We start from the raw sequence: 25454 nt of genomic DNA, 5'->3' as shown, positions 1-25454 counted from the left end.
GTATTATAGAACTATCCAAAAATTTCTATAGAAAGAGAGAAACATCGAAAAAAAATCTGAAAGTACAATGGCCTAAAACTTCCCATATTTGATGAAATACATGAATTTACACATTAAAGCCCAATGAATTCCAAGGAAGAAAAAGAGATCCATACTAAAAACGTGAGCAAATTATCAAAGACAAAAAAAGAATCTTAAAAACAGAGTGAGAGAAGTGACTTTTCATGACTAAGGGGTCCTCAATAAGACTACAAGCTGATTTCTCATCAGTAACAATGGAGGACACAAAGCAGTGAGATGACATATAAACTGCTAAAAGAAAGGTCAGCCAACAGTTAGGTATCCAGCAAAACTACCCTTTATGAATAAAGAAGAAATTAAGGCATTCCCAGATTTTTAAAAAAAAGCTTAAGAAGTTTGTTAACTTGTCCTATAAGAAATGATAAAAGGAGTCCTTGAGACTGAAATGAAAGGACACTAGATGGTACCCTGAAGACATAACAAGAAATAAAGAACACTGGTAAAGGTAACTACATAGATAAATATAAAAGCCAGTACTACCACACTTGTGGTTTGCAACTCATCTTTTATTCCTGTAGGAATTAAAAGGCAAATGAATGAAATAATAATTATAAATCCATATTAATGGGTACACAATGTATAAAGAATTACTGATGATAACAATATAAAGGGGGAGGATGGAAGGAGAGAAGTGTTTGTATGCCACAGAAACTAAGTTGGTACTATTTAAACTGATTGTTGTAAGTTTAGTATGTTAATTGCAAGCCCTAAAGTAACCACTAAGAAAATAACTAAAACACATACACAAGAGGAAATAGAAGAAAATCAAAATACTACCAAAATCAAAGTACTACCAAAAATAAAAAACATAAAATGAAAACATAAAAATAAAAAACACTACCAAAAATAAAAAACATAAAAATGAGTACTTGACATGCTCTGAATTGTGTCCTACCCAAACTCCTGTGTTGAAGCCCTAAGCCCCAGAACTTAAGAATGCAACTATTATTTAGAGATAGGGCCTTTAAGTTAAAATGAGGCCCTTATGGTGGATCCTAAGCCAATTTTACCATTGCCGTTATAAAAATAGATACAAACACAGAGAGAGATACCAGGGGTATGCAGAGTGACAATTATGTGAAGAGAGAGCCAAAAGGAGAGAGGATTCAGAAGAAATCAAAGCCGGGACATATGGGTGGTTCAGCTGGTTGAGCGGCTGGTTTCCACCCAGGTCATGATCTTGGAGTTGTGGGATTGGGGCCCCCCAAGTGGGGCTGGGGCTCCATGCTCAGCATGAAGACTGCTTGGGATTCTTCTCTCCCTCCTGCTCTGTCCCTTCCCCTGATCTTGTGCATGTCCAGTGCACACATGTGCTCACTCTTTCTTTCTCAAATAAATAAAATCATTTTTTAAAAGATTTTACATATTTATTTGAGAGAGAGAGTGTGAGAGAGAGATAATGAGAGAGGAGAAGGTGAGAGGGAGCAGCAGACTCCCTGTGGAGCTGGGAGTCTGATGTGGGACTCGATCCTGGGAGTCCGTGATCACGACCTGGGCCGAAGGCAGTGGCTTAACCAACTGAGTCACCCAGGTACCCCTAAATAAAATCTTAAAAAAAAAAAAATAAGTAGAAGAAATCAACGCTGCTAACACCTTGATCTTGGACTTCTAATATCCAGAACTCTGATTAAACAAATTTCTCTTGGGTAACCACTCAGTCTCTGGTATTGCTATGGCATCCTGAAAAAATCAATACAGACCTATTTGAAAGTATTTATTATTCTGTATTATTTACTTTTCTGTTATGTAAGTGCTACTTTTAAACAATAGAAGAAACTAACAGTGGAAATTAGCAATTTTTAAAAGTAGGGTTAATTTAATAATATGTATAAGAAAATATAATAATCATTATTTTCATTTGTTAAAATACGACAACTTAAACATTTTAAATTCTTTATTGGAATTTAAATTTTATAAGCCATATTGTATATTCTTAATGTATATAAATGAAAGATTTTTTTAAAAGAAGATTAAAAACAGTTGGATTAATAGTTTTATGTTTGTGTCTCCTTTCCAGTAACACTTCTCTGAACTAAATAGAACCATTAGGACAGCCTTCTTTTTACTGTGGTGAAACTGAATATAGTTCAATATAAACTTCATTTTGACTGCTCTGCCTATATCAAGGCCATATTCTTGATGTCCGTCCTTTTAATTTTATCAAGCTAAATATCTCTCAATAAAAGCATTTGAGTATGGAATACCTAGGATTGTACTTACTAGCAATGGCAGGTAGTTAGATATGTTAAAATTAGTTTCACACTCTACAAAATATCCACCTACTTTGAATCTAAATGCTTGTTTGGGTATTCCAACTGTTTATCAATCATGTCCTTTGGATTGATGGATTAAATTTTATATGCTTTCCATGTGTAAAATGAACATCATTTCAGAAGCACACTGGTAATTTCAATTTATACTGTCAAAGTTGCAATCCAAATGAGTTACAGTTTTAGTAAAGAAATTGAGAAGGTTTTATTTAATTTGGCTGCCCTTTCATGGTGACTTTTTTTCCCCCACCTTGAGTTATGAAGCAGTCAAATCACACAAAAATGAGACATTTGTTTGTTGTGCAAGTTTTTTCTAGTCTCCGTATGGCTTCTTCAAATACCGTCAAACACTTTTGGAGAAATGGCATATAAATTTCTTTTTCTCCATTCTCATCCTCAGTGTATTGCCAAATTAGACAAGGACATTCTTCTTGTCTCACACTTTAAAAATATTTTACTGCAGGATATCTTTTCTAAGTCCAACAACAATTATAGCCGTTTTTAAGGCACATGTCCAAGGCGGCTACCTCCTTCCATTGCTTTAAGTTCAAAAATCACATTAAGTGCACCTGTACATATTGAGAAAACTGAAGTGTCCCAAAACCTTCACTATGAAAGCATCAATATCAGAGGTAAGCAAATCATACCACTTTCTGACAGTGGTATATAAAAGGGGTGCAGAATACTTTTCAGATAAGACTTTTACATTTTCATTAAAGAGAAGCTTACAATGAATGAAATTTTACAAAATTTAAATTTACACTGTCAAACATGCAGGTGAGGAAAGTCTAGAATTGTATTTGGACATCTCAACAATATTGTTTTATATTGCCTGTGGTTGCATTAAAATCTCCAAGAATTTAAAAAATCAAAGTATCAAAGAACTAATGAGAACATTTTCTTGTTGACATAATTTGCAATATCAATTGACATATGAAAGTATGGTTGTTGGTCAGATCTGACAGAATGAGCTCTACACTGACTGTAAAGTGTTAATGTTTACCCTCTGTACGACTTTTAGTTTGTCTTTCATAGAAGTGTTGATCTTTGCAAATAATGCTCCCTTTCAATGTTTCTGCACATTTTTCCATGGCTACCATGTAAGGTATTATTAAACCATGGAACAGGGAGAAATCCACTTAAACCTAGTATTGTGTGGGAAAAATTACCTTGAAACAGTAGTAGCCTCCAAATATGTAAACATGCCAGCCATCCCAAAAGGAAAAGAACAAAAAGGGCCTACCAACCAAATGCAGAGGTTGATACTACACATTTATCCATTAAAAAACAAACAAACAAACAAACAAACAAAAAATAGCAAGAAGCAAGGGGAAAAGCTAAGAATCATAGTGTAATGATTGTCAGGAGGCAATCAAGTTATAGGGATTTCACTAGCTGAATGTTCAAAGCCCTGTCTCACCTCATCAGGCTCCTCTGATGATGATGGCATACACAATCACAGTTTAAGCAAGGTGCCACAAACAGTAGTGCTTAGGATTGCACATACACACTCTACTTGTTTTCTGAGAGAAACTCAAGAGCAAAGAGGCTGAAGATTGATAATTGGTCTGCTCAACAGTCAAGGTTTTATTTGCCTTTCCTGGGTAGTGTGTATGAGGCCAGAATGAGAACATACTAAGTGTCACTAACAAGGGGTCTATTTGGGGTGATGTAACTATTAGCCCAGTGGTACATGCTCTTGATACAGTTTTCCAACCCTTTCTATAAGTAATACTCTGATCTGTTACAATTCCAGTTTTCTTTAGTCTAACCTTAGCAGTCTTGCAGGTTACAAACTTACTTTCTATTTATATACAGCACATCAGATTTGCCTATTTCCCAAGACACTTGATTATTTATTGTCTATACTTTAAAACAAGTCCTATAACTTTGCTCAATCTTATAACCTATCAGTTCACAATATATGAATTCCATCCACCTGTTTTTTTTCTTGTCTTTACAGAAGACTGAATATTTTTAAAATATTTATTACATAAAACACACATACAGAAAATACATATTTCACATGGTATATATGATTAAGAACTATGTAGAATTATAACGTGATCTATGAAAACTTAGATGATCACTGAATTTTTACCCTTTGAATAGATATTATCCTATTTCAGAGCTACAGTTCACAGCATTTGGCAGACATTAAGTTAGTGTAGCTCTACTGAGTTGTTAGCTGCTACCTAATACTTGCTTCTTTAATAATGTAGAGTGATTGAAACAATGGAAACCTATAATCCAGTTGTTTGCTGGAGTGAAGAAGAACTCAAATGGCTAAGAAAGTCCCAAACCAACCAAACGCTAACACAAAACAAAATCCAGTACTTTCCCTGGTAGGCTATATCCCTGTCAACTCCTTTCTGTTGTATTTGCCTACACTTTTTAGATCGCTCTAAGCTCAAACTCGATGTCCTCATTGAACAAGACTACATCAGAATTAGATACAACTAAGACTCTATCACTGTCGTTCACTCTAAGGCTCTATTTTTTCAGATTTTTCTAAAAATTTAGACTGGAGAGCTTAAGTTACCAGTTACTACCTATCACAATGACAAGCACATAGCAGACACTCAATAAGTATGCCTTTTAATCTACAAATGAATCATTTTTTCCTATTATTGTCTGCCAAGGAAAATCTGAAAAATCATCTTTTTAAAGGAAAGTACTTCTAATGTACTATTTTTGAAAACTGTGTGGCTATCCTAGACATAAATTATAATTTGGCAATTATGTAGTTGGATCATCAGTCAGATGGAAAGGAAACGCAGTCTCAAAATATTAGGGAAAATGGAAAGCAAAACAAGATGTTCAATTGAGAGCTAGATTGGAATTACTATTTTTAAGTGGATGAGAGCCACAATTCTGGTTGTCCAGTCCATAAACGGGTAAATTTAAGTTTTGTTAAGATGAAAAACATTCAGAAAAATGGCAAAAAATAAATAAATAAATAAATAAATAAATAAATAAGCCTTCAACCCTAGTGGTTTCCAAGCTTTCTTTTTAAAAGTAGTATAATTTTTATAAACATTATCACATTAATCCTTACAACTTCCAAGACAAGCTTTAACTACCACATTTACAGATGAAAGGCCAAGGAAAGCTGAGTAGATTGTTCATAGCTTCAAGGGCAGTAAAGTGACAAAGCTTAAACACAAACCCAGTTCTAACTCACAGGGTCCCAAAAATAAGCCCATGCTCTGAAGCTGTTCTGTTGGCTCATTGATTGCTGAATTAGCCAATGAAATCTTTAACCTGAATCATGCTGGTATCATTGCCTACCGACGAATTTCTAGGATCTTTTTTTTTTTTTAAGAATTTATTTATTTGACAGAGAAAGATCACAAGTAGGCAGAGAGGCAGGCAGAGAGAGAGAGAGAGGAGGAAGCTCGGCAGAGAGCTCTGCTCAGCAGAAAGTCCGATGTGGGACTCGATCCCAGGACCCTGAGATCATGACCCGAGCCGAAGGCAGTGGCTTAACCCATTGAGCCACCCAGGCGCCCTCTAGGATCTATTTTTAAATTTATTTTTTAATTGTGGAAAAACAGACATACATAAAATTTACCTTTTTAATCAGTTTTAAGTGTATAGTGCAGTGGCATTAAGTACATTCACATTGTTGAGAAATGATCACCACTATCCATTCTAGAACAGCTTTTCATCTTATAAAACTGAAACTCTATAATCATTAAGCAGTAACTCTCTCTTCTTGCTAACCCTTGGCAATCACCATTCCACGTTCCATCTCTATGAATCTGACAACCTGAGGTATCTTATATAAGGAGAATCATCAGTACTCAGCCTTTTGTGATTAGGTTATTTCACTAAGCATAATGCCCTCAAGATTCATCTACGTTGTACTATGTGTCACAATTTCCTTCCTTTTATAGCTCTGTGTTTTCTTTTTAGCTATTGTGAATAATGCTCCTATGAAGACGGGTATACAAATATCTCTTCAAGACCCTTCTTCCAATTCTTCTGGGTATGTACTCCATGTCTGCTCAGGCTGCCATAATGAGATACCACAGACTGGATGGCATAAACAATAGAAATCTATTTCTCACTGTTTTGAAGACTTGGAAATCCAAGATCCTGGTACAGTCAATTTGGTTCCTGGAGATGACTTTCCTCCTGGCTTGTAATTTTTGATAATTAGATGGGCAGTGATTGCTAAAAACCCAATTAAAAACCGACAAAACAATTCTATAGCAATAAAATACAGTCTAGAGTCACTTTGAATCCATTTCTTTATAACTTTTAAAATATTAACCAACCTGTGCCACTTTCATTGAATTCTGGGTAGAGCCACCAGCATGATATTCGACTTTGAATTTTTTTACAAGTTCATCAAACCTACAAAGAAATCACAGTAGAAAAAAGTTAGCATCTGTCAGTTGTCACAATGAACTTTTCTGATTAGAAGTACATTAAATCACAATTACTAAAATACTTTGAATTACATAATTATGTTGTAAGATTTGAAATATGGGTGAAAAACTTTGCTGAATTTCAATACTTATGAAATTTCTTGCACAAATCTATAATTATAAAAATTTAAAGTATATAAGCTGTCCATAAATAACCATTAAACTAAAAAAGGTAAAAATAAAAATTCACAATTATAACTAATGCATATTTTCCCATGTTAAGTGTTCTCTAAATTCCTTACAGATATATATTGTAATAACTTTAAAGTTCTAGATATCATAAAGACAATCAGCTTATAATTTAAAGAACTGGGAAACTACATAGGGTTGTATGATTCTAAGCAAGTTGCTTGGTGACGTGATTTCTGTATCTGCCAAACAAAAGCACGGAGAGAAACGATTTAAAGCTTTGATACTGGGCGCCTGGGTGGCTCAGTGGGTTAAGCCACTGCCTTCAGCTCAGGTCATGATCTCAGGGTCCTGGGATCGAGTCCCACATCGGGCTCTCTGCTCAGCAGGGAGCCTGCTTCCTCCTCTCTCTCTCTGCTTGCCTCTCTGCCTACTTGTGATCTCTCTCTGTCAAATAAATAAATAAATAATAATCTTAAAAAAATAGTTTTAAAGCTTTGATACTTCATTATTTTGGCATCTGACAAAAGCTATAGAACTTCTTTCCAGAATAATATGTACGTTCACTACACATGAAGCTTTCCATTTAACACGATCCATGTACATCCCTCCTACTACACATTTCCAGCCAAAGGACTACGGACAATGATCTGAATAAATCTCTAATTAGAGGGCGCTTATTAATCTGGATCTCAAATCAATACTCCCTACATGTATCTAACATGTTAGAGTCTGTGGGAGAAATCCAAGGGGCATAAATATGTAATTTAATTTCAAAAGACTAACAAGCTTTTGGAGGGACAAAAAGATGAATACATATGAGAAAATTAGAAAACATTAAATTATTGAATAACAGAATATATGCAATGTAGGTAGCAAGTGCTACAGGAGGTTGGTTGAAAAAGAGAGAGATTGGGATATGAGTAGAATATTCAAGGAAAGTTTTAGTCTTGAAAAGTATTTTTAAACCTTTAAAAACTTTAAATATAGAAGTCGATCCTTTCACTGAAATGAAACATTTGCAGAATCTCAAAATAAAAAAATACAAATATAGAGACAGCTATATTAGGAATAAGAAAAATGGAGTTATACCCACTCCATACCTCCAACTGCCTTGGAATTCTATCTATAAAACCCTGAGATGCCCATAAACACAATTAGCAAACCTGCGCAGAACTCTGACAGCAGGATTTATATACCACTAATAATACTAATGTAATAATAACAGTAGAGAAGGCAAAATATATAGGCACATATGCAGAGGTGGGTAGTTGCAGTAGGTTAAGGGAAGTTCTCTTCTCCTTTGTCTGAACTAGGTATCACTTAAAGAGAGATACTAGAGATTAGTGGAGAAAGGAATAGTGACTGGATAAAGTAATCATACAGTGATCAATCGCTATCCCTCCACTTTCAAAAATCAATTCCTCCAAAGGTTTTGAATCATATTTGTAATGAGTTGAATTACAAATGGGTGATGTCCAAAAAGACATCTCCCCCAGAACAAGAGAATGTAACCTTATTTGGAAAAAAAAAGTCTTTGCAGATATAAGATAAGGTTCTTGATAAGCGCATGTCTCCTCTATTACCCAGGCAGGCTCTAAATCCAGTAACACGTCTTCTTATAATAGAAGAATAGACACATAGGAGAAGATCATGTGACGATGGAGTCAAAGAGTGCGTGATAAGCCGTAAGCCAAAAGCCAAGGAATGCCAAAACCTAGAAGAGGCAAGAAGGATTCTCCCCTAGACTCTTCAGAAGGAACACAGCCATGCCAAACCCCTTAATTCAGATGCCTACCCTCCAGAACTGTGAGAGAATGGATTTTGTTATAAGCTCCCTAGTTTATGCAAGTTACAGCAATACCATCCTTTCTCACTTTCTCAAGAATCTCTTTCCTTAAGTTATAGCCTTCTTTAATCTATCATCAATTTCTCCCTTCAAACAACTACTAATGAAATAGCTATAATATTTTGGGGGAAATGAGATGGGCCTAAATTTGTTATAGTTACTAAAATCATAATAAGCCAACTATAGTATATTACTAAGAACTTAGGAAAGTTTAATGGAATATATAAAATGAAATGTCTATCTTGTAAGGCATACAACATACTGCTCAACAGCAGTCTGACTACACATCAGAATGCAGGTTGTACTACTTCCTGTGTGTTCTTGGCCACATCTATGAATCCTCTGTGTTTCACCTTCCAAAGAGCAAAGTAAACAGGAGCTAAATAGTACCCACCTCATAAACTTGTGGTAAGCATTAAAAAAATTATGATTTGAATAAAATGTTTAAAACAATAACTTTAGGCATGCAATATGTATTCTATAAATGTTAGCTCTGGAATCTAACCCTAAAACCTCAAAGGGTTCTGAGTAACCATAAGTTTTAGGAAAACTGAGCGATAGTTAAATAGTCTTTCCTTTGAATATATCAAGGCGTTTAATATCCTGATATGCACATTAACATTCAAGATGGATATAGTACACATACTTCCTAAGCTTATTTGGCCATGTAATCCTTTTTCTCCAGATCATCTAACAGAATTAATGTTTTTTAAACCAGAATAATCTAGAACCATATTGGTCTAATAAAGTAGCTACTGGCCTCCTCTAGCTATAGACTGTCAAATGAAAGCTAATAAAATATAATAAAACTTAAAATTCAGTTCATCGGTCACACCAGCCACGTTTCAAGTGCTCAACAGCCATTTGTAAATAGTGGTTATCATACCAGATATGCAAATAAAGAAAATCCCACTCTTACACAAAAGTACTATTGGATGGGCAGGGAGTGTTCAATAACAATCAAGTAAAACAGAATAAAAGTTTTTACTAAAAATAAACAAAAGAGTAAATGTGATCAATTTTAGAGATGAAATGGACCTAAAAGAATGTCTTCCTTTAAGAAGTAGGAAAAGTTGGGGGCTCCTGGCTGGCTCAGTCAGTTGAGCTTGTGACTCTTAATCTCAGGGTCATGGGTTCAAGTCCCACGTTGGGTATAGAGATTCCTCAAAAAAAAAAAAAAAAAAAAAAAAAAAAAAAAAAGAAGAAAAGAAAGAAAAGGAAAACAGAAATGGGAAAAGTTAGGTATAAAGTTTGAGTGGATTGCCAAACAGAGGTCACATATGGCACAATAGTGAATCAAAAGCAGAACCCTAGTATCAAAATTACTTGTTAATTACAAACACACAAAAATCAGTGTATAATTCTCATTCCAGCCAATGAAGAGATTTTTTTTGTAGAAACCAAATTTGTGTTTGTTAACATTACTTTTGGAATCAGTTCAAGAGGTACAAAAATATCAGGACCTCACATGTCAAGATGGTTGATGAAGCATATGTTTGCTTCCTCTTCCAAATCTTATTGGATGTCAAAAAACATGTTTTATATATATTTATACATATACATATATACGAACAAATATATAACAGCACCATTAAGCAAGTGGAGGCCACACACAGACCATAAATTTGAGAAATAATAAATTTAGCTTACAGAAAGAAAATATAATAGCATTGACAAAGCAGTGATAGGAGACATAAAAATGAGAGTAATTCCTTTAAATACTACTTGGAATATGGTCCAACCGCTTCTACCTTATCCACAAGAGTAAAATGTTTTTATATGTTCCAGTATGTTGTTGTAAAGTCTTTCATATCCTGATAATTATGTAACTTTTTAGCCTACATGACAATTTTTTTCTTTAAAATTTTTTATAACAGCTTTATTGAGATACAATTCACATACCATACAATTCATTCATTTAAAGTCTACAATCCAATCATTTTAAATATATTCATAATTGTGCAACCATCACCACTATCAATCTTAGAATATATTCATTAATTTATAAAGAAACCCCCATACTTTTAGTTATCAAAACCAAATATCTCCATCTTTAAGTAACTTACTATCTCTGTGTTTTTGTCTATTCTGGACATTTCATATAAATTGAATCAAAAATATGAGTATGATTTTGTTAACCAGATTCTTTCACTTAGAATAGCGCCATCTGTGTTCATTCATGCTAGAGCATCTATCAGCACTTTATTCCTTTTTATGGCTGAATAACGCTGTGTTATATGGATATAGCACATTTTTTACATTCACCCATCTCTGGACACATAGGTTGTTTTCATCTTTTGGCTATTATGAATAATACTGTGAGGAATACTCACAGTGTTTTGTGTGGACATACTATTTTCATTTCTCTTGAGCATCTACCTAGGAGTGGAATTGTTGGGTTAGTTTAACTTTAAACTGTTAACTCTAACTGTTTAACTTTCTGAAGAACTGCTGCACTACAGTCCACAACCTGCCTAATTTTTTCTCAGAGACAATATAGAAAACCTGTCTCCCAACTATATGAAAAAGAAGTTACCAGAAAATAAGTTTCTATAAATTAACTTAACTACTGATGAAATTTTTACAAATATCAATAGTTGAAAGGATGACCTGAACAATAAAAATGGATTTGGATTAAAAACAAGATGAAAGTAAAAGAGCTGAAAACACCCAGGAAAAAAAAACCCAAATCCGCAGGAAATATAAGAGATGAAAAGTATGAAAGAAAAATTAAGAGGCACAGAGAACGGATCAGGTGGCCCAAGGTCCATTTAAGAAGAATGATGGGAGGGCATCTTCCAGAAGAGAATCAACAGACATAAATTTGTTAAAGAATGGGACATAACCACATTAAGTAAATTTATAATGATAAACTAAAAACATTAACTGTTAATATTTGTAGCCCCATGGAATGCAGAAGGAGGGAAGTTACATTGTTGACTTTCTTTAGTTTTGTTTTTTATAAATTTCTTAAGGCTATCTAAAATAAATATGTAATTTTAAAAAGTTATAAAGTGAACAACTGTGTAACCTCCGGAACCATTATCACTATTCATACATACATACATACATACATAGACAAACAGATAATGATATATGTATGCTTGACCATCTCTGGGCTCTTAATTCTGATTCGTTGATATGTATGTCTACCCTGCACAAACTGCATTTTGTCTTAATTACTATTGTCTTGTAAGTCTTAATGAAAAACAAATACCTTTACTTTGTTCTTCTTCATGAGTGCTTTGAAAATTCTTAAAAAAAAAAAAAGATTTTATTTATTTATTTAACAGAGATTACAAGTAGGCAGAAAGGCAGGCAGAAAGATAGAGAGAAAGGAGGAGGAAGTAGGCTCCCCACTGAGCAGGAAGCCCAATGCAGGGCTCCATCCGAGGATCCTGGGATCATGACCTGAGCCGAAGGCAGAGGCTTTAACCCACTGAACTACCCAGGTGCCCCTGATTATTCTTGGTCTTTTGTACCTCCATATAAATATGTCAATTTCCAAAAAACAGTTTGCAGAGATTTTGACTAGGAGTGCATTAAAAATAGATAGATAGGTAAATAGATAGATAGATATGGCAAAGTGATAACCTTTCCAATATTAAACTGTCTAATCCTTGATCACACTGTACATCACAATACATTTATCTAGGTCTTTTATATTTCTCAATTAGTTTCATAATTTTTGCCAAAAATCTTGCATATCTTTTATTAGAGTCATTATTTCATACTTCCTTTGTTTTAGTACTACTGTGATATCTGTTTAAACTTAATTTTTATTTGTTGATGGTATTTAGAAATAGAATTCTTTTCTTCTAAAGACTTATTTCTTTTAAAGAAAGAGAGCAAGAGTGGGGGAGGGGGGCAGAGGGGAAGAGAAACCCAAACAGACTCCGCACTGAGCATGGAGCCTGACATGGGGCTTGATCTCATGACCCTGAGATCAGACATGTGCCAAAACCAAGAGTCAGACACTTAACGAACTATACCAACCAGCAGCCCCAGAAATATAATTCTTTATATAATAATTTTTATCTATCCAGTGGCTAATATCTCTATTTAATTCCAATAATTAATGTTTTGCCATATATACATAATAATTTGTGAACAATAACAATTTTTTTTCTCTCCTTTCTTCCCTCCCCCTCTCTTTTTCTTGCCTTAGTTCAGATTCAGGACCTCCAGCATAACACACACAAATAATAGTGGATAGTAATAGTTATAAGGGGGCAAACTTAGTCTTATTCTAAATTTTGACCTAATAAATTCTAATGAATCCCGATGAAATGTAGGGTAAATCCATTTCCCAAAGCTATAAGTCTTAGAGAAAAGTGTTTAATTTTTCACTTTATTTTTACTGTATGTATGAACTGCTTCTACTAAAGAGTTAATTTTTTTAAAATGTTAGACCTATATCTACTGATATTTCCATATATTTCAATTTGGAAATATTAAGTTATCAAAACACACAATATAATCCAATGATGAAAATATACCTGTGTATATTACAAACAAAATCCCCCCCATACACACACACTAATCTGGAAAAGTACAACCAAGGTGTTAACAGTGGTTAGCTCCAAAGTAGGAACCAGTATGGATATTGTAGACATTTATTTTGAGTGTGTAATAAGCATATAAACTGCTTTGCAACAATAATATTTTTTTAATCTACTTCATTTTATAATGGAAGAACATAACAATTTTCCATACAATTATCTAAAAAGAACTATGTATAGAACAAAGCTGAATAAAAAATATACAGCAGAGAAGTGAGTGATTCTGAATGGAAAGAAGCAGGGAAAATTTAACATTTGAACTGAATTTGACAGATAAGGGAGAAAAAATATTCAGAACTGAGGGTAAAACAAAAACATGACATATGCTGAGGAACAATTTAAACACAGAATAAAACATAGGCCAAAATCAAAGTAGTAAAAACTGGCAATGAAAATGCAACTGTCTCTGCCAGGCTAATAAATTTAGCATTATTCACTAGGCAAGCACAAATTACTAAAATCTGACTGCTAATAGTGTGAAAGGCAGACTTGTTTTTAAAAATGGTGACAGCACTATTTGGAGGACAATGTAGAATAAGAGAGGCAGACTGTCACCTTTCAAATAGTTCATACCAAAGATGAGCTATTGAGCTAAAAGCACTAGAGAGAAATTAAACTGACAAAGCATTTCTGAGGTTGAAGACATAGCATGTGATAAATAGTTGGAAGTGGAAGATGTGGTAGAGGGATGGCAGTTCTGAGATTTCTAGATTGGATGACCAGGTGGATGATGTTGAGAAAGGAAACACAAGAGAGAAGAAAATTGTACTGAGCAAAGAGAATTCCTACATAGTGATAAACCAGGAAACATTTCTATTTAGGGAAATGATTCCAATGAGGCAAGATTTGTTGCCCTTTATCTCTTGCAGGGAAAAGATACGTAAGTTACATCTTGGTTTTCTCCATAAACTTTTCTAGCCGAAACAAAATTTTCTGTTTGTTTGTGAATGGTCTACCTTATCTGGTCAAAATTGTCAAGGCGGCCAATGGAAAATGCTGGGGAAAGATGAAGGACTGGGTATCTTTAATGAATAAAATAAAAAATTCAGGCTGAAACACTAATGAGCTTCAAAACTCAGAGTATAACTTGACAGGCAAATAATCTAATCAACTGTGTAAAAATCTTAAAAGTTGTTTAGGGATGAAATTGTTTAATAGCTTTACATGTTATGGAAACTTCAACATATTTCCATTATGCGGTGTGTGTGTGTGTGTGTGTGTGTGTGTGTGTGTGTGTATTTTTTTAAAAGAGAGGGAGAGGGAGAGAGAGAATTTTAAGCAGGATCCATGTCCAGTGCAGAGCCCAACATAGAGCACAGTCTCACCACCTGATATCATGCCTTGAGCTGAAACCAAGAGTCAGACTCTTTTTTTTTAAGACTTTATTTATTTATTTATTTGATATAGAGAGAGATCACAAGTAGGCAGAGAGGCGGGGGGTAGGGGGGAAGCAGGTTCCCTTCTGAGCAGGGAGCCCAATGCCAGGCTCGATCCCAGGACCCTGAGACCATGATCTGAGCTCAAGGCAGACGCTTAACCCACTGAGCCACCCAGGCGCTCTAAGAGTCAGATTTAAGAGTCTGTCTTAACTGACTGGGCCACCCAGGTGCCCCTCCATTATGTAATTTCTTTCCTGCAGGGGATAAAGTGTGGCAATTTTAGTACCTGATAAATTCATTCTTACTTTCTCCTTTTGGTTACATTTCTTTGTCTGAATGGAATGGGCATATCAAACACTTCAATCAAATGACAAGAGTGAAAGAACAGTAGCTGATCCATTTTCCTACTAGCACTCTATTTGTGGAACCCAAATTAATAAAAATAAACAGCTTTCATAATGTTTAAAAACTTCCTAGAGGAAAAACTGTATTCAGTACTTATCAAACTTCTAGATGACAGATTCCAGATAATGGAAAGAAAAAAAGAATAAAAACAAACTTGATAATATAAAAATATTTAAACTTGATATATTTTCTATATGAAAGCAAAACTGAACAAATAAAAAATTTTAAATATAAAGATGTTTAGCAATATGGAAAATGGTTATATTTACTTATATTTATATTTTAAAAACATTTTAAATATATTTTACATATTTTAGTTTTAATTTATTAGTTCAATTTTTAAATGTTCAATTAGTTCAATTTTTAAATGTTGCAATCAGACAACAAAAGAAATAAAAGGCATTCAAACTGGCAAAGAAGAAGTCAGCCTCTCATTCTTTGCAGATGACATGAAAGTTGTATGGAAAACCTGAAAGACTCCACCCACAAATTACTAGAACTCATACAACAATTCAGCAATGAGGCCGGATACAAAATCAATGCATAGAAATCAGTTGCTTTTCTATATACTAACAATGTAACTGTAGAAAGAGAAATTAAGGAATCAATTCCATTCACAATAGCAACAAAAACTTTAAGACACCTAGGAATAAAAGTAACCAAAGAGGTAAAGGATCTATACTCTAGAAACTATACAGAACACTTATGAAAGAAATTGAGAAAGACACTAAAAGATGGAAAAACAGGGCGCCTGGGTGGCTCAGTGGGTTAAGCCACTGCCTTCGGCTCAGGTCATGATCTCAGGGTCCTGGGATCGAGTCCCACATCGGGCTCTCTGCTCAGGAGGGAGCCTGCTTCCTTCTCTCTCTCTCTGCCTGCCTCTCAGTGTACTTGTAATTTCTCTCTGTCAAATAAATAAATAAAATCTTAAAAAAAAAAAAAAAAGATGGAAAAACATTCCATGCTCATGGACTGGAAAAATAAACATTGTTAAAATGTCTACCTTGCCCCAAGCAATTTACACTTTCAATGCCATCCTTATTAAAATGCTACTGGCATTTTTCAGAGTTGGAACAAACAATCCTAAAATTTGTATGGAACCAGAAAAAAAACCCCAAATCACCAAAAGAATGATGAAAAAGAAAAACAAAGCTGTGGGTATCATGTTACCTAACTTCAAGTTACATTACAAAGCTGTGATCACCAAGACAGCATGGTATTGGCATAAAAACAGGCACATAGACCAATGGAACAGAACAGAGACTTCAGAAATGGACCCTCAACTCTATGGTCAACTAATGCTTGACAAATCAGGAAAAAATATTCAATGGAAAAAACACAGTCTCTTCAATAAGTAGTGCTGGGAAATTAGACAGTTACATATAGAAGAATGAAACTGGACTATTCCCTTACATCATACATAAAGATAAACTTAAAATGGATGAAAAACCTCAATGTAAGACAGGAATCCCATCAAAATCCTAAAGGAGAACACAGGCAGTAACCTCTTCAACATCGGCCACAGTAACTTCTTTCAAGACCTGTCTCCAAAGGCAAGAGAAGCAAAAGCAAAAATGAACTTCTGGGACTTCATCAAGATAAAAGCCTTCTGCACAGCAAAGGAAATAGTCAACAAAACTAAGAAGCAACCCACAAAATGGGGGGAGATATTTGCAAATGACATTACGGATAAAAGGCTGATATCCAAGATCTATAAAGAACTTCTCAAACTCAACACTCAAAAAAACAAATAACCCAGTCAAAAAATTGGGCAGAAGACATGAACAGACACTTCTCCAAAGAAGACATACAAATGGCTAATAGAAACATGAAAAATGTTCAACATCGCTCAACACCATTAGCCATCAGAGAAATACAAATCAAAACCACAATAAGATACTACCTTAAACCAATTAGAATGGGAAAAATCAACAAAACAGAAAACAACAAATGTTGGCAAGGGTGTGGAGAAAGGGGAACCCTCCTACATTGTTGGTGGGAATGCAAGCTTGTGCAGCCACTCTGGAAAAATTATGGATTCCTCAAGATGTTAAAAATAGAGCTACCCTACGACCCACCAATTGCACTACTAGATATTGACCCCAAAATACAGATGTAGTGAAAAGAAGAGGCACATGTACCCCAATGTTCATAGCACCAAAGTCTACAACAGCCAAAATGTGGAAGGAGCCAAGATGCCTTTTAAAAGATGAATGGATAAAGAAGATGTAGAATATATACCCAATGGAATATTACTCAGCCAACAGAAATGATGAATACCCACCATTTGTATCGACATGGATGGAACTGGAGATTATGTTAAGTGAAGTAAGTCAAATAGAGAAAGACAATTATCATATGGTTTCAACTCATATGTGGAACATAAACAATAGCACAGAGGACCATAGGGAAAGGGAGGGAAATCTGAAGGTGGAGAAATTAGAGAAGGAGACAAACCATAAGACTATGGACCCCGGAAAATAAACTGAGGGTTTCAGAGAGGAGGGAGTAACAGGGTGAAGGGTATTAAGGAGGGCACATGTTATGATATGCACTGGGTGTTACACATAACTAATGAATCATTGAACACTACATCAAAAACTAATGATGTACCATACAGTGGCTAACTGAAGGTAATAATAATTTAAAAAACAATAGTAAGGGATTGTATAAATACATTTGGTAGTTTCCTGAGATCAAGTACTACATGGCCATTACTTGATGTAAAAAAATTAGTATGGAAAACTTTTACAATATACATCTGGAATATTTACACCCAAGGATTAATAGGAATTAACCCTTAGGAAATATAAAATTTTGTTCTTTATGTTTTTCTGTTTGCATCCTATAATAAATGCATATTACTTTTAAAACAAAAAATTTTAAATATTATTTTATTATTTTAGTATTAATTTAATAAATTAGTTCAATTTTTAAATGTTATTTTAATATTCTCATACAGAAGAGAAATTAAAATGTTAGGCCCAGACAAGTGGACAAATTAACAAAAAACAAAAGAGAAATGATAAATGTTCAAAACAATCAGAGATGCATTTAACACATCCATTATTTTTCTTTAGAAATCAACAAAATGACAAGAAGAAAATACATTAACATGCCAACGGCATTCTTAATTTATTTTTTAAAAAATTTTATTAATTTGAGAAAGAGAGAGAGAGAGCCTGAGCAAAGAGGACAGGGAGAGGGAGTGGGGGAAGCAGGCTTCCCATTGAGTGAGGAGCCTAGTACAGGTCTCAATTCCAGGACCCTGGGATCATGACCTGAACAAAGGCAGACTCTTAACCAACTGAACCACCCAAGTGCCACTGATATTTTTTATATAAGCCTTTTCCTTTTTTTTATTTCCTACAATGCGATCATGTGCTTATATTCATTTTATAATGACAGTATTTTTACTAAAGAAAACTTTACATTACAAATTAATGTCACTGGAATGAATTCGGAATTTCCTTTGGACTATCCTTATGGAAAAAGCAAAAAGCAAATTACCACATACACTTAAAGAAGTTTGAATACTTATTCTGACAATGAAAAGGAGAATTTAAATTATAAGTAATGCTTTCACTCTCATATTACATATTATTAAATACTTTATAAACAGTTGATAATTCCTGACAATTAATAAGATAGCTATCTTTGTATCTGTTCTGTTCTTTGAGAAAAAAGTAAAATATAAGGAAGTAGAGAAGCTTTCAAACACTAATATTTGATAGGTAGACAAAGCTATGACTAACACAGTTTTCTGATGCTCAGATTAATATTAAATCCTTTGAGATACAGTACCACCACAGCATGGTACTATACAAAAGAAAAGGTATCAAACGAAATGATCAAATATGGAAATTTAAAGTCTACTAAAAGGCAGTACTGGCTTCTGGTAAAAATAAAATAAATATTGATGATCATAAGCATGCTACCAGCGCAGCACACAGCTTTCAGTTGTGGAAAGTTGGGCAGTAACTAAATGGCTAACTTAAACACAAGCAAAGTAACATAATCTGTCCATTAGAATGAAAGCCTCTTGCAAGTACACCCTAACGTTTATAGCAGCAATGTCCACAATAGCCACACTATGGGAAGAGCCTAGATGTCCATCAACAGATGAATAGATATAGAAGATGTGGTCTATATATACCCAATGGAATATTATGAAGCCATCAAAAAAAACCCACAAAATCTTGCCATTTGCAGTGATGTGGGTGGAACTAGAGGGTACAAATAAGTCAATAAGAAAAAGACAATTGTCTTATGATCTCACTGATATGAGGAATCTGCGAAAGGAGGGAAAAATGAAATAAGATGAGACCAGAGACGGAGACAAACCATAAGAAGCTCTCAACCTCAGGAAACAAATTGAGGGTTGCCAGAGGGAAGGAGGGTGGGAGGGATGCGGTGGCTGGGTGATGTATACTAGGGAGTGCATTTGGTATGGTGAGTGCTGTGAATTGTGTAAGACTGATGAATCACAAACCTGTACCCCTGAAACAAATAATACATTATGTTAACAAATAAAAATTTTTAAAAAGAATAAAAGCCCCTTTAAGCATTAAAATCAAGGTACAACTATTAATAGAAACAAATGTAGGAAGGTATAATACAAAGAGATTCACCTGGGTGGGGAGGAAGGGAACGGTTGGCTAAGTTAGGACATTGGAGTATGTGCTATGGTGAGCACTTGTGAAATGTGTAAGACTGATGATTCACAGACTATACCCCTGGGGCAAATAATACATTTTATATTAATAAAAAATAGAAATTAAAAAAAAAGATTCACATTTTCAAAAGCAGTAGCTGTACTAAGTACAACATGAGCAGAAAATTATGAAAGGTCAGTAACTGAAAATTTTAATGGAACAGAATTAATTGATGCTATACTGAAAAGATAGCAGCTAGACTTCACTGCTCGTCATTAAAGTGCCCTGACTGTTTCCTAAGACTTCCAAACAGTTTCCACTTTACAGAGTGAGGAACAAAATGTAACTGATGTTTCAATGCATTTTAAGAGGTAGATTAGTAACAGCATAAACACACACAAAGTCTAACACAATTAATATACTGAAATAAGCATACTCTGCCTCGAATATCTAGCACTCATGAATAAAGAATACCCAGTACACAAGAGTAAAGAAAATCAGGAGGCTGAAAGGTAAGGATGACACCATTTGTTAGAAGATCATAATGAAACAATGTATATTCACTCTACTACAGGAAAATAATCCCAGGACACTTAATTCCAATGACCATGATCCACACACAAAAATCTAAATGAAAAAGTAAAGCCCTACTCTTGCAATCTAAGCATCAAAATTCTCTAGTTCAATTTCAATGCAAGTTTCAAAATCTACCTTCATTCAGTTCTTAAAAGGTTAAGAAATTTCTTTCAAATAATCTGTTTTTTAAAGCCTAAATAAATTACCCCAGCAATACTGTAAGTTGACAGAACAAATGGCAAACAAATAAATGTTAGAAATTTAATAAGAAATTTAGAAATATAAACTTTTTATTTTCTGACATTCCTGGAAACAGTGACTTATTATCAAGCTCTGGTATTTTTTTTTAATGTTACGTAACATTAATTCCTGAAAAGTCTGACAACCTATATTTACTCTAAACAGGTCATAGTGAGTCTAACAAATAAGGGTACCAAAGCACTGTTCATAATTTTTTTTAAAGATTTTATTTATTTATTTAAGAGAGAGACAGTGAGAGAGAGCATGAGCGAGGAGAAAGTCAGAGAGTGAAGCAGACTCCCCATGGAGCTGGGAGCCTGATGTGGGACTCGATCCCGGGACTCCGGGATCATGACCTGAGCCGAAGGCAGTCGTCCAACCAACTGAGCCACCCAGGCGTCCCAACACTGTTCATAATTTGACTTAAATATGATTGACCTAATGTTTCAAGAATATTGTTATAGACTCTTTTATTTTTTTTTAAGATTTTATTTATTTATTTGACACAGAGAGAGATCACAAGTAGGGACAGAGGCAGGCAGAGAGGGAGGAAGAAGCAGGCTCCCCGCTGAGCAATGAGCCTGATGCAGGGCTCCATCCCAGCACCCTGAGACCAAGACCTGAGCTGAAGGCAGAGGCTTAAGCCACTGAGCCACCCAGGCGCCCCTGTATAGACTTTTTAATATTTATTGTAAGTATTAACATTGAGAAGGATATACTATCTCATCAATATTTTAAGAAACTCTCCAAACTCAACAGTGAGAAAAAAAATCCAGTAAAAATTGGGCAAAAGATTAATAGAAACATTTCCAAAGAAAAGATACAGATGGCAAATTTAGCATAGATTTTAATATCATTAGTCATCAGGGAAAATCCAACTGAAAACCATAAGGAAATACATCTATTAGAATGGCTTAAAAAAAACTGGCAATATTAAGTGCTGATGAGGATGTGGAGAAACTGAAACTTCCATAAATTGCAGGTGGGAATAAAAAATGACACACCCTCTTTGGAAAACAATTGTTTTAAGAAAACAATTTCTTAGAAAATTAAACCTACAACTACCAGAAAACTAAGATACATGACTGTTTAGAACAGCCTTATTTATAACCACCAAACACTTGAAACAACCCAAATGTTCATCAAGTAGTGAATGAATAAACAAATTATTTTACATCCATGCAAAGTTAAGCAATAAAAACAAAACATAAATTCAAGAACATGCAAAAACATCTCCAACGTATTATGCAATGTGAGAGAAGCCAGACATAAAAGGGCTACATACAGTATGATTCCATTTATTTGACATTCTGGATATGGCATATCTATAGGCAATTAAAGGGGGGAAAAGACTGTATTATCTAGAGAAACAAGGAAATTCCAAAAGACTATCTTTCTCTGCATGTACATATGTGCATATCTACCTACTACCTCCACAGAAAGATATACACATGGACGCAAAGAAATACATGTGAAACACACTTGAAACTCAAAACAAGCCTATGAGACAAGTAAGATTCATGCAAACATCCCAATTTTCTAAGACACAGAGTTTTAGTAACTTTTGATTTAGAAATAATTTCAAACTATGGAAAGACTACAGTATAATACAGAGAGCACCTGTATACCTTTCACCAAGATTCCCCAATTTTTAACAGAACATTTATCCCTTCTTCTCCGTTGTTACACAGATATTTAGTCTTTACAAATCATTTGGGAGTAGGTTATATATATAATGCGCTTTTATTATTTGCAATACCTCAATGAAAACTTCCTAAGAAGATGAAGTTTATATCTGTGAAGTCAAATTTATGGGTTCATATTGCTATCTCCAATTCCAATCCAACACAATTCAAAGCCATTGTCTTCTCTCATTCTTTGTCATCTTTTTTTCATTATGTGTCTCTCCTTCTTCTACACTGAGATCCCTTGCTCTTGAGGCCCAGGACATGGTCCAGTACCTACACTAAACAAGTGCCTTCCAGTGCGAAAAAGAGAAATCTAACTAGAATGGATTGGGGATGGTGCAACAGAAAGAGGGCCTTGCTTGATGCTGCTCTGACCTCTGCTGGGCCTTTTCTTTTCAGAAGTGATTGTATCTTCTTTTGAACTACATTCTCCACATCTCTTTCTTCTTCTTCACAGTCTCTTAAGCACCCCTACCAAAGTCCTGCTCTCCAAAGAGAAGCAGTAAGAGCCCTACTGGAATATGAGAGGTTTCTTCCTCTGCTTATAAGAAATTTGATTTCTAGTATATTCTATCTCCTAGCAATTCTGAAGGTGCAGGTTGATGTGTGATTCTGTTTGTATCCCTTGTTTTTTCTTTTTTTTTAAATATTATTTTTTTTAGAGACAGAGAATGAGCATGAACAGGAGGGGCAAGAGGAGAATAAGGAATCTGAAGTAGATTCCGTGCTCAATGCAGAACCCAACAGAGGGCTTGATCCCATGACCTTGAGGTCAGACCTGAGCCAAAGCCAAGAGCTGGACACTCAACCCACTGAACCATGCAGACACCCCTGCATGCCCTGTTTTAAGGATGAGGAAATTCAGATCCATTATCCTCCAAGCCCAGTTTAAGTGACTTTTGATGGACTTCTCACAACTGTTAAGTAGCATACTAAGGACTGGGAGATCCATCCAATAATTTAAAAAGCCTTACAATCATATATAATAAAAACAAGAATATTTAGAATAAAACATTTCATGGCCAAAACTGAATGAATTTCTTCTTAATTAAAGGTTATTAATGTTGGCTTAATTATTTTTAAGATGCATACAGAATATGCATTCTATAAAGCCAGAAAAATGAAAGAAAATGAGAATGATGATGAGGGAAAAAAGGAGAGGAGAAATATAAAAGAAATAGCTCATTAAATTCTAATGTACCACTTTTTCTAGCTATCTGATATGAAACAAATAAAATGAGAAAGATTTCACGACTAGATCCTGTAACTGAGCACCAATTATTCTTATATGGAAAAAACCATCCTTATAAAAAAGACATAGTAAGCATTATGAACAGGAAAATGTCCACAAAAGCACCCTTTACAATTTCTAGTTCTAACCTAGTGTAACTGCTTCCTACTTTCACAGTAACTAAAGCCTCTTTTTTTTCACTCTTGGGAAAAAAAAAAAAAAGAGAAGTAAGCATATACCAGGAGATAAAGAAGATCTCACATTGTGTTAACATCACCATACCGCAGAAACAAACATCAACAATTTTGAACATTTCATAGAGAAAGTAAAAGAAGCAAGTTAAAACCTTTATAGAAAAACTCAAAAAAATTAACTTTCTTAAGAAAGCATTCACAACTGCGAAGAAGGGTTTTTGATGAAGTTCTTTCTTAAACTTCTCATCTAAACAAATAATAAAATGAAAAAATCAGTAATTCTAAACAGATTACACTTATTAAGACCAAATGTTAATAGAATAATGCAGGGGACAGGGCGAATCCATAGGCAAATTGTAAGACTCAAAGCTTTGAAATCTTTTACCACAAATGTTTAGTAGGGTTGAAAAAATTTGCTTAAATGTCAGTTTGATAAAAGCCAAAAGAACATTTCCCACATGTGTTTATATTTAACCATATTTTTAAAAGATGGAAAAGTAACAGTCATTCAAAACTAAGGTTAAGCTATTAGTTCATAGGAATTGTAATTTAAAGGTATTTCTCCAAACTCTAATTTTATTTTCTTTGATAAGAAAGCACTTTTAAGTATGTATTGCTTAGGTGAATCTTTATTCCATTCTAAAATGTTTAGAGGTTTAATTCTTTTCATTTATAACCCTGAAGATTTTTTTGCATGTAAGATAATACAAATATATTGTTGAATAGCACTTCATACTTGAGTATAATTACAATAAAATGAATTATTCCTAAATTCAGATGTATATGTGCATTCAGTTTCTGCCCATTATAAAAACAACAAATTTCACTAAACCAATTTATAATTTTCATTAAATAGTAAAACTGTATGACATGTAGTTTTAAACCATACCCAAAAAAAGCCATATGAGAAAAAGAGAAAGAGTGCAGGACAGTGGTTCTCAAAATGAAACATGTAGCTTCCTGGTAAACCATCCATATGTCTACAGGCAGTTCCAAAACATAAATTATACTTCTTCCCTCCTTTATTGGTTTGGTTCAGCTGTTATTTCTATCACAGAATCCATGGTTTATTAAAAGGGGGCCTTAGTTTCTCTGATCATAGAAAAATTCTACAAACATGTAACAGATACAAAGAGAAAATATTCATGCAATAATTAATCATTTTTCTCTTATCAAACTTTAAAATATATCACTCATCAGAAACACTCAAACACTTCAATCTCTTATCAAAATATAACATATGGAACTTATGATTCTGAATAGCATATAGCAGGTGACAGCCAGCATTCATAGTGAGAACAACTCAAAAAGTCATATAAATTATAAAATACAAATCATAAATCATTAAAGGTATCAAAAAGCTGTGGAGGGAATCGGATCAAATGAATACATTTCCAAGAAGGTGAGAACTGTTCAGAGTGCAGCCTAGAACTGACAGATGACTGTCCGACCTGCCTGAATTTGTAGTCAGTAGCATGGGGTTATAGAGACAAAATCTGACATTTGGGGAACCTCAAATACACAGCTGGTTTGTCCTATAACAGATCTGCTGAATTCTGAACTGGATGGTAAGTTAAGAAGGTTAACTAAAATCACCTGAAAAGCAGAAAGTTCTTCAAGTCTGGCAGGGCTTAAAAAACAAGGACAGAAATAGAGAAAGAAAGAAAAACATAACAGGCAAAAAAAAAAAAAAAGAAAAAGAAAAAGAAAGAAATCCCTAGGAGGAAGGGAGAATAAAATCTAAATATAACACAGATAC

The 25454-nt window shown here is 34.3% G+C and overlaps 1 protein-coding gene across 3 annotated transcripts in view; it reads right to left on the bottom strand.

Annotated features, from left to right (window-relative positions):
* Positions 1-25454, bottom strand: part of ADK (adenosine kinase) — a 525969-nt gene that overhangs the window by 342977 nt on the left and 157538 nt on the right. For all 3 annotated transcript variants that reach the window (XM_082717349.1, XM_082717351.1, XM_082717350.1), the window contains exon 4: positions 6635-6713. In XM_082717349.1, coding sequence (XP_082573475.1) covers positions 6635-6713 — 79 coding nt within the window. The remainder of the gene's footprint in view (positions 1-6634; positions 6714-25454) is intronic.

This window comes from Mustela nivalis (assembly GCF_964662115.1).
Source record: "Mustela nivalis genome assembly, chromosome: 2".
Lineage (NCBI taxonomy): Eukaryota > Metazoa > Chordata > Mammalia > Carnivora > Mustelidae > Mustela > Mustela nivalis.
This window is presented reverse-complemented; position numbering and strand designations above follow the sequence as displayed.